The sequence below is a fragment of the Salmo trutta genome, unplaced genomic scaffold, assembly GCF_901001165.1.
Source record: "Salmo trutta unplaced genomic scaffold, fSalTru1.1, whole genome shotgun sequence".
Classification (NCBI taxonomy): Eukaryota; Metazoa; Chordata; class Actinopteri; order Salmoniformes; family Salmonidae; genus Salmo; species Salmo trutta.
This window is the reverse complement of record NW_021822392.1, coordinates 3,491-15,000: the sequence shown is the minus strand read 5'-3', so window position 1 is coordinate 15,000 and position 11,510 is coordinate 3,491. Positions and strand designations below refer to the sequence as shown.

At 45.8% G+C, this 11,510-nt stretch overlaps 1 protein-coding gene across 1 annotated transcript; it reads left to right on the top strand.

Moving 5' to 3' along the window:
* Positions 1 to 1,287: 1,287 nt before the first annotated feature.
* On the top strand, positions 1,288 to 11,012 carry LOC115182085 (E3 ubiquitin-protein ligase RBBP6-like; the record flags this gene model as incomplete). Its single annotated transcript, XM_029743731.1, has 3 exons — positions 1,288 to 2,328; positions 5,481 to 5,580; positions 10,928 to 11,012. Coding segments are annotated over exons 1-3 (351 nt in total), but the record flags the coding sequence as incomplete, so codon positions are not given.
* Between the last annotated feature and the right edge of the window lie 498 nt (positions 11,013 to 11,510).

Here is an 11,510-nt window from a genome sequence, read left to right as displayed (position 1 = left end):
AGAGGAGGATAAATGAGGAAGAGGAGGATAAATGAGGAAGAGGAGGATAAATGAGGAAGAGGAGGAGGATAAATGAGGAAGAGGAGGATAAATGAGGAAGAGGAGGATAAATGAGGAAGAGGAGGAGGATAAATGAGGAAGAGGAGGATAAATGAGGAAGAGGAGGATAAATGAGGAAGAGGAGGATAAATGAGGAAGAGGAGGATAAATGAGGAGGATAATAAATGTGAAAGGCAACTAACTGCAGCTGTAGTTTTTATGTCACAGTTTACCTATAACAACAAAGTGTCACAAAGTCGTAAAACGCTGAAATCATGTCCTTTTCTAATGGTCCCCCCCCCCCGACGAGGTGCCATCTTCTCTCCTCAGCAAGCATCATTAGAAGGTTATAACAGGCCCATCATAAGACATATGTGTTTGCTGCTGCAGGTGTTTTACTGTAGATATGCTGATAGATATAATTCCACAAGACAAAATAATAGACGTTAAATCAAGGATGAACCTCGTTTTGAACATTTATCATAAATAGTTTTAGACCGCCATCTACTGGTGAATTTAGAGTGCATTTTTTTTCTTCTTTTTGTTATATAAGGGACTGTAAAATGACTAGTTTCTTACAGCAGGCTTATACAATCGCCACTATAATATTTAGTTCTTTGTTCAAGACATTCTGGTGTTGAGTTAAATTGTCAATATCAAGCGCTTGTGCTACACAAAATCTACACAAATGTCTCATACTACCGGGCCAAAAATGATACAGCGCGCAACATTTTCTCAGTAGCTTGGTACCTAATTCTTCTTTCTCAGAGGTAAAATGGAATATTGTCACACCTGTCCATGGGAAAAAGATGTTGGATTGCGTCATCAGTCGACAAGCGCAGAAAACAAAGCGACTGATGTTCTTGAACGTGGCCCTTCCTATTTGCGCCTGCGCAGAAAAACAAAGCGACTGATGTTCTTGAACGTGGCCCTTCCTATTTGCGCCTGCGCAGAAAACAAAGCGACTGATGTTTTTGAACGTGGCCCTTCCTATTTGCGCCTGCGCAGAAAACAAAGCGACTGATGTTTTTGAACGTGGCCCTTTCTATTTGCGCCCTGTACAGAAACAAAGCGACTGATTGTTCTTGAACGTGGGCCTTCCTATTTGCGCCCTGCGCAGAAAACAAAGCGACTGATGTTCTTGAACGTGGCCCTTCCTATTTGCGCCTGCGCAGAAAAACAAAGCGACTGATGTTCGTGAACGTGGCCCTTCCTATTTGCGCCTGCGCAGAAAAACAAAGTGACTGATGTTCGTGAACGTGGCCCTTCCTATTCGCGCCTGCGCAGAAAGGCCGAGTGAAATGACAGCTCTCTCCTCTGTCTCTGTGGAAATCGACACAGCTGGTGATTTCTGGCAACTTCAAAAATGGAAAAGAATAAAAACATTACCTAGATAATTGCATGGAATGTAATGACTATATATATATACTGTTTCTGAAATATTAATGGTTTTTGTTGTAGTATCCGGTTAATGTCATTCGGGTTGTCAGCGTTTTTTTAGGGAGCTTTTTGTTTTGTTATAAAGCTAGCAGCAAGCTAACTGTTAGCTTTTACGAGAAGGCCAGACTTTTCTTTATTTGCTGTCATGATTCGCATGAACTAGTTAACTACCTTTTTATTTTACACAGGGAATAAATTAGCTCTACATATCGTCGTGCTTGCTCTGTTTGTTTACACTTGTTTATTTTCAAACTCTTGATTCTCTTACGTGACCGCATTTTATTTTGTAGGTTTTGTGTTGTTGAGGGGGACAATAAGGAGGCAAGTAACGTTTACTTGTTACTAGTCTTAGTTTCCGACACCTTTGTGTTTTACCTTCTGTATTGAAGTATCTGCTGAAAGGAAAGGGAACATTTTCCACCATGCTTGTGGAAGGTGGTGTGTTAATTTGGGCCAGTTTCCACGGTCCAAAACTGTAAAAACAACAAGGGACTTGACGACTCAACAATCATCAGCTGTTTCACCTGGACGTGTTGGATACCAACGTTAAAACGACATCAACTCAACTACTTCACTTAACTTGCTCTGTACCATTTCACAGCTTATTTATCGACCTCCTCATATATGATCCGTTTTCTGTCTGGGACATTTTAGTTAACAGTTGTCACTTTTTCGTTTCCATCATGTCTTGTGTTCATTATAAATTCTCATCTAAACTCAACTACGACACGGTCACTTTCGACGGTGTGAACATCACTTTATCCGATCTGAAACGGCAGATTATGGGTCGGGAGAGACTCAAAGCTGTCGACTGCGGACTACAAATCACCAACGCACAAACTAAAGAAGGTAAGAAGTAGTTTTATGGTTTAACAAAACATGTGTAAACATTTTTTTGTTTCTTAACTAGTTAATTACTTGGGATGTTTTAAAAGCTGCTGACCAGCTGTTGTGATTTATAGCTAACTACTAGTAGCTTGCTAACTAGCTATTAGCTTAGCATGTTAGCATGCAGCTAGCTTGTCGCTAAGAACTAATTAGTCCAGTAACGGCAAGCCCCTAAAATCAGACATTAAAACTGTTTTAATGAAATGTGTAACGTGATGTTACTGAGTTCTTCGTGTTTAGGTGTTTTTCTAACACTATAGTCCATCATCCACCATCACTATATGAGACAAAAACACGTGTGTGTGTTTGACTTGTGTCCTGTTGCTGTTTAGCTGCTAACTAGCTACTTTCTGACTTGACTAACCAGGACTACTGCTTCAACCTTGATGACAGCTAGCTTAGCTTAGCTTTGTAACTTTAGCTAACTAGTAAGTTGGTTGACGAGCTATATAGCTCAAGTGTAGGGCTTTTTATACCATGCGGGTTTGCTGATGCTGAAACCCTCGGGAAGCTGCACATAAAGGCCTGGATGAAAATCTAACGTTAGGTGACCTAGTGTCAACCAAAGGCATCAATAAGCCCTGTCGGGATCCATTGACAATGAAGAAGTCTTGACAGCCAAGACAACCACTGTGGTTACTGGTCTAGGGGGCCCCTGTCTATTGAGGGGTCAATGGGTTTGAGCCGTTTATATTGAAGGGAGATTTTTAATTTTATATAACTTTTTAGTTAGCTTACCTGTAAGGTTCCATCATCCACAAAACCCCCGTTTCAGCCCAGGTGGTTTGGCTAGTAAGGCCTGTCCCCTACCATGCCAGCACAGTCAGGGAGTCTGGTCCCTCTTAAGGTTTCTTCCTTCTAGTGTGAACTGCCTGCTCTTTGGGGGTCGAGGACAGTTTTCCTTTTAAAAGCACTTCCTGACAATCATGGATGTAAAACGTTGTATGTAAATTGAATAGATAAGATGTATTGATTTTTTTATATTTGTATGTCAACTATTTGGGATGAGCCAACTATAGGATGGGACCCAGGGAACTAGATATCTAGACCTGTGGGATAGTACACAGGGAACTAGATATCTAGACCTGTAGGATAGTACCCAGGGAACTAGATATCTAGACCTGTAGGATACCACCCGGGGAACTAGATATCTAGACCTGTGGGATAGTACACAGGGAACTAGATATCTAGGATAGTACACAGGGAACTAGATATCTAGACCTGTGGAATACCACACGGGGAACTAGATATCTAGACCTGTGGGATACCACCCGGGGAACTAGATATCTAGACCTGTGGGATACCACCCGGGGAACTAGATATCTAGACCTGTGGGATACCACCCGGGGAACTAGATATCTAGACCTGTGGGATACCACCCGGGGAACTAGATATCTAGACCTGTGGGATACCACACGGGGAACTAGATATCTAGACCTGTGGGATACCACCCGGGGAACTAGATATCTAGACCTGTGGGATACCACACGGGGAACTAGATATCTAGACCTGTGATACCCCCGGGAACTATCTAGACCTGTGGGATACCACCCGGGGAACTAGATATCTAGACCTTGTGGGATACCACCCGGGGAACTAGATATCTAGACCTGTGGGATACCACCCGGGGAACTAGATATCTAGACCTGTGGGATACCACCCGGGGAACTAGATATCTAGACCTGTGGGATACCACCCGGGGAACTAGATATCTAGACCTGTGGGATACCACCCGGGGAACTAGATATCTAGACCTGTGGGATACCACCTGGGGAACTAGATATCTAGACCTGTGGGATACCATCCGGGGGGGAACTAGATATCTAGACCTGTGGGATACCATCCGGGGGGGGAACTAGATATCTGGGATAGCACCCGGGGGGGACGACTAGATATCTGGGATAGCACCCGGGGGGGAACTAGATATCTGGGATACCACCCGGGGGGGGACTAGATATCTGGGATAGCACCCGGGGGGGAACTAGATATCTGGGATAGCACCCGGGGGGGAACTAGATATCTGGGATAGCACCCGGGGGGGAACTAGATATCTGGGATAGCACCCCGGGGGGGGAACTAGATATCTGGGATAGCACCCGGGGGGGAACTAGATATCTGGCATAGCACCCGGGGGGGAACTAGATATCTGGCATAGCACCCGGGGGGGAACTAGATATCTGGCATAGCACCCGGGGGGGAACTAGATATCTGGCATAGCACCCGGGGGGAACTAGATATCTGGCATAGCACACCCGGGGGGGAACTAGATATCTGGGATAGCACCCGGGGGGGAACTAGACATCTGGGATAGCACCCGGGGGGGGGGGGGGGGGGGGGGGGGGAACTAGACATCTGGGATAGCACCCGGGGGGGGGGGGGGGGAACTAGACATCTGGGATAGCACCACCGGGGGGGGGAACTAGACATCTGGGATAGCACCCGGGGGGGGGGAACTAGACATCTGGATAGCACCCGGGGGGGGGGAACTAGACATCTGGGATAGCACCCGGGGGGGGGAACTAGACATCTGGGATAGCCACCCGGGGGGGGGAACTAGCATCTGGGATAGCACCGAGGGGGGGGGGGAACTAGACTCTGGGATAGCACCCGGGGGGGGGGACTAGATATCTGGGATAGCACCCGGGGGGGGGGGAACTAGATATCTGGGATACCACCCGGGGGGGGAAAACTAGATATCTGGGATAGCACCGGGGGGGGGGGAAACTAGATATCTGGGATAGCACCGGGGGGGGGGGGGGGGGTGGGAACTAGATATCTGGGATAGCACCGGGGGGGAACTAGATATCTGGGATAGCACCGGGGGGGACTAGATATCTGGGATAGCACCCGGGGGGAACTAGATATCTGGGATAGCACCCGGGGGGAACTAGATATCTGGGATAGCACCCGGGGGGGAACTAGATATCTGGCATAGCACCCGGGGGGGAACTAGATATCTGGGATAGCACCCGGGGGGGACTAGATATCTGGGATAGCACCCGGGGGGAACTAGATATCTGGGATACCACCCGGGGGGACTAGATATCTGGGATAACACCCGGGGGGCTACTATCAACAGACAGACCAGTAATTCCCTCGTCTCTGATCTGTAGAATACAAAGACGACGAGGCCCTGATATCCAAGAACTCCTCTGTCATCATCAGAAGAATACCCATCGGCGGAGTAAAGGCTACAAGCAAGACGTATAACATGTAAGTACATATTCGCATTGCATTGTGGGCTCCCGGGTGGCGCAGCGGTCTGAGGTCGCTGCATCTCAGTGCAAGAGGGGTCAATACAGTCCCTGGTTCGATTCCAGGCTGTATCACATCCGACCGTGATTGGGAGTCCCGTAAGGTGGCGCGCGATTTGCCCAGCATCGTCCGGGTTTGGCCCGGGCTAGGCCTTCATTGTAATTAAGAAATTGTTCTGAACTGACTTGCCTAGTTAAATTAAAGGTTAAATATTATTTTTTATTTAAAAAATTCAGGAACTATTCAGACTCCTTTCTCCACATTGTGTTTTACGTTACAGCCTTATTCTAAAATGGTTTCAATATTTTTTTCCTTCATCAATCTACCCCATAATGACAAAGCGAAAACGGTATTTAGAAATATTTGCAAATGTATTAAAAATAATATTGACATTATTATTCTGACCCTTTGTGATGAGACTTGAAATTGAGCTCAGGTGATTCCTGTTTCCATTGATCGTCCTTGAGATGTTTCTACAACTTGATTGGAGTCCACCTGTGGTAAATTCAATTGATTGGACATGATTTGGAAAGGCACACACCTGTCTATATAAGGTCCCACAGTTGACAGTGCATGTCAGAGCAAAAACCAAGCCATGAGGTCGAAGGAATTCTCCGTGAAGCTCCGAGATAGATCTTTGCCTTGACACAATCCTGGGGAAGGGTAGCAAAACATTTCTGCAGCATTGAAGGTCCCCAAGAACACAGTGACCTCCATCATTCTTAAATGGAAGAAGTTTGGGACCCACAAAGACTCTTCCTAGAGCTGGCCGCCCAGGCAAATTGAGCAATCGGCGGAGAAGGGCCTTGGTCATGGAGGTGACCAAGAACCCGATGGTCACTCTGACTGAGCTCCAGAGTTCCTCTGTGGAGATAGTTGTCCTTGTGGAAGGTTATCCCATCCCAACAGCACTCCACAAATCAGGCCTTTATGGTAGAGTGGCCAGACGGAAGCCACTCTTCAGTAAAAGGCACATGACAGCCTGCTTGGAGTTTGCCAAAAGGCACCTAAAGGACTCTGACCATGAGAAACACGATTCTCTGGTCTGATGAAACCAAGATTGAACTCTTTGGCCTGAATGCCGAGCGTCACTTCTGGAGGAAACCTGGCACCACCACAATTTTGAAGCATGGTGGTGGCAGCATCATGCTGTGGGGATGTTTTTCAGCGGCAGGGACTGGGAGACTAGTCAGGATCGAGGCAAAGATGAACGGAGGAAAGTACAAAGAGATCCTTGATGAAAACCTGCTCCAGAGCGCTCAGGACCTCAGACTGGGGTGAAGGTTCACCTTCCAACAGGACAACGACCCCAAGCACACAGCCGAGAGAACACAAGAGTGCCTTCGGGACAAGTCTCTGAATGTCCTTGAGTGGCCCAGCCAGAGCCCGGACTTGAACCCGATCAAACATCTCTGGAGAGACCTGAAAATAGCTGTGCAGCGACGCTCCCCATCCAACCTTAGAGCTTGAGAGGATCTGCAGAGAAGAATGGTAGAAACTCCGCAAATACAGGTGTGCCAAGCTTGTAGCGTCAAAGTACTGAGTGAAGGGTATGAATACTTATGTAAATGATATATTTCCGTTTTTTATTTTGAGTACTTTTGCCAAAATGTCTAAAACCTGTTTTTGCTTTGTCATTATGGGCTATTGTGTGTAGATTTTAATCAATTTTAGTATAAGTCTGTAACGTAACAAAATGTGGAAAAAATCGAGGGGTCTGAATACTTTCCGACTGCTCTGTATTTCCATTTGAATAGCAGGACACTGTAAAGTCCATTATTCACCTGAAGAGTAGGAATTAGGCTTTTTGAGAAGGTTTTGAATTCTAAGCAACTTGCATACACATTTGTTTTTGATGTACAATAGACCAACTTAGCCACTGCAGTAGGTGAAAGCTGTGTGCTGGAATACATTGGTAGGCATTGTGATGCTCAAGTGAAGTTCCTTTATCGGCGTCATACCAATGCCTACTTCTCATTTAAAACAGATTTTATGTTTTAAATTTCCATGGATTTTTACCCCCTGCAAGGTGTTTTCTGAAAATTGTAATTTGCGCTTCCAAATTATGTTTTTAAAATAAAATATATGTTTTGTCTTAGCTAATTTATTTCCCAGGGCCTTCGGTTTCCCAAAAGCATCTTAAGGATACTTGCATGGTTTTTACCTTCGTAGGGGCATCGTTAAATCTCAGAGCGGTTTTCGTAAAAACCATCGTTACTGAAGTTGAACTTTTCCACGTCACTTTATACACAGAAGATCCCCGTTTTTAAACACAGAATCGAGACGTTTATCTGTCTCTCTGTGACCGCCGATCGCTTCAGAACCAAGTTCACTAGGATTTACAAAGTTGCCGATGTCTTTGCGATTGTTACAAACAAGCAAACGGTAAAAATGAAAAGAATGACTGGACACTAGTAAACAATAGTACGCAATTATAAACACCATGGGACCACGCAGCCGTCATACCGCTCAGGAAGGGGACGCGTTCTGTCTCCTAGAGATTAACGTACTTTGGTGCGAAAAGTGCAAATCGATCCCAGAACAACGGCAAAGGACCTTGTGAAGATGCTGCAGGAAACCGATACAAAAGTTTCTATATCCACAGTAAAACAAGTCCAATATCGACATAACCTGAAAGGCCACTCAGCAAGGAAGAAGCCACTGCTCCAAAACCTCCATTAAAAAAAGCCAGACTACGGTTTGCAACTGCACATGGGGACAAAGATCGTACTTTTTGGAGAAATGTCCTCTGGTCTGATGAAACAAAAATATAACTGTTTGGCCATAATGACCATCGTTATGTTTGGAGGAAAAAGGGGGAGGCTTGCAAGCCGAAGAACACCATCCCAACCGTGAAGCACGGGGGTGGCAGCCTCATGGTGTGGGGGTGCTGTGCTGCAGGAGGGACTGGTGCACTTCACAAAATAGATGGCATCATGAGGCAGGAACATTATGTGGATATATTGACTCAACATCTCAAGACTTCAGTCAGGAAGTTAAAGCGTGGTCGCTGATGGGTCTTCCAAATGGACAATGACCCCAAGCATACTTCCAAAGTTGTCAAAATGGCTTAAGGACAACAAAGTCAAGGTATTGGAGTGGCCATCACAAAGCCCTGACCTCAATCCTATAGAAAATCTGTGGGCAGAACTGAAAAAGCGTGTGTGAGCAAGGAGGCCTACAAACCTGACTCAGTTACACCAGCTCTGTCAGGAGGAATGGGCCAAAAATCACCCAACTTATTGTGGGAAGCTTGTGGAAGGCTACCTGAAATGTTTGACCCAAGTTAAACAATTTAAAGGCAATGCTACCAAATACTAATTGAGTGTATGTAAACTTCTGACCCACTGGGAATATGATGAAAGAAATAAAAGCTGAAATAAATCATTCTCTCTACTATTATTCTGACATTTCACATTCTTAAAATAAAGTGGTGATCCTAACTGACCTAAGACATGGAATTTTTACTAGGATTAAATGTCAGGAATTGTGAAAAACTGAGTTTAAAAGTATTTGGATAAGGTGTATGTAAACTTCTGACTTCAACTGTGTGTGTTTTTATGTATTTACACAATACTTTATTCTGTTTACGGTACAAATCCCATTATTGTGGGAGCAGCAGCACCTTCTCAAAAACAGCCTAATTCATACTCTTAGAAGGTTTTTGAATCCTAAGCAACGTTCCTACACATAGTTTGAAGTACAATAGACCAACAAAGCTACTGTAGCAGGTCAAAGCTGTGTGCTGTCAAACCTTGGTGGAGCATGGGTGGAGTAGGTATTGTGGGGCTGTAGAACCTTGGTGGAGCATGGGTGGAGTAGGTATTGTGGGGCTGTAGAACCTTGGTGGAGCATGGGTGGAGTAGGTATTGTGGTGCTGTAGAACCTTGGTGGAGCATGGGTGGAGAAGGCATTGTGGTGCTGTAGAACCTTGGTGGAGCATGGGTGGTGTAGGTATTGTGGTGCTGTAGAACCTTGGTGGAGCATGGGTGGAGTAGGCATTGTGGTGCTGTAGAACCTTGGTGGAGCATGGGTGGAGTAGGCATTGTGGTGCTGTAGAACCTTGGTGGAGCATGGGTGGAGTAGGCATTGTGGTGCTGTAGAACCTTGGTGGAGCATGGGTGGTGTAGGTATTGTGGTGCTGTAGAACCTTGGTGGAGCATGGGTGGAGTAGGCATTGTGGGGCTGTAGAACCTTGGTGGAGCATGGGTGGAGTAGGTATTGTGGTGCTCATGTGAATTTACTTGCTTTATTTTGGCTTCAGACCAGTGCCTACTTCTCACGTAAAACTCACTTTTTTTTTTTGTTTTTAATCGCCTGTATATTTGTCAAAGTATATTAGTCATTATTGTGATATTTTAATGGCGCTTCCTGATGATGGAAGCAGTGAGTCAGATCATTTATCTAGATTCGTTTCTACGTGAGGAGCTCTGGATTGTTTGTGTGACTGAGAACTGAGATTGTCTAAGTTAAGATATTCAAATTAGTGACGTTGGACCGCAGCTCTGCTCTCAGCCACCTGCTCTGATACCTGCTGCAGGGGGGGGGTACTGCTCTCAGGGTATGGTGATACTGGTCTGGTCTGAGGGGAAACGGGACTGTAGTGACAGGTCTGGTCTGGTCTGAGGGGAAACGGGACTGTAGTGACAGGTCTGGTCTGAGGGGAAACAGGACTGTAGTGACAGGTCTGGTCTGAGGGGAAACAGGACTGTAGTGACAGGTCTGGTCTGGTCTGAGGGGAAACAGGACTGTAGTGACTGGTCTGGTCTGGTCTGAGGGGAAACAGGACTGTAGAGACAGGTCTGGTCTGAGGGGAAACAGGACTGTAGGAACTTAACCTTGACTCTCACCACCAAACTGCCCATCGAAGGTCCTGGGATTGAAACAGACAGATGGACTGACATCTCAGGGACTGTAGAATATTACCCTGCTTTAGATTTCTAGGTCATAACTGAGACACACGGCCTAACCGTTATCAGACGTGGTGTTTGTAACACACACACACACACACACGTCAGCCTAATGGTTTCCGACGTGTCGTTGTGGGATTTCAGGCTCAAACAAGTTCTGAATCCTGTCTTTTTTTTTTCTTTTCTAGACTGAATATTTAAACTTGGAAGTGTCTGTCTGGAGAAGAGCGTCTCAATGACAAACATGAATTTAACTCTCCCTCTCTCTCTCTCTCTCTCTCTCCTCTCCTCTCTCTCTCTCCTCTCTCTCCTCTCTCTCTGTCTCTCTCTCTCTCTCTCTCTGTCTCTCTCTCTGTCTGTCTCTCTGTCTGTCTCTCTCTGTCTCTCTGTTCCAGTGATCGTTCTTCAGAACACAACCTCCCTGTTCAGAACTACCCCGTTGGATCCTCCAAAGCAGTATGTAACACACACACACACACACACACACACACACACACACACACACACACACACACACACACACACACACACACACACACACACAATCCCACCTCTCTCTATCACACACACACACACACAATCCCACCTCTCTCTCTCACACACACACACACACACTCCCACCTCTCTCTCTCACACACACACACACACACACACACACACACACTCCCACCTCTCTCTCTCACACACACACACCACTGCACGTGTACCCATTTCCCCCCTCACACTTCTCACAAAGCAAGTCACACAGGATGTTAGCATGTGTGCTGACACCTACACAAGCTAGATCTTTCTTTTATTTTTTTAATTGAACCTTTTAGTTAACGAGGCAAGTCAGTTAAGAACAAATTCTTATTTTCAATGACGGCCTACCGGGGAACAGTGTGTTAACTGCCTTGTTCAGAACGACAGATTTGTACCTTGTCAGCTTGGGGATTCGATCTAGCAACCTTTCGGTTACTAGTCCAATGCTCTAACCAC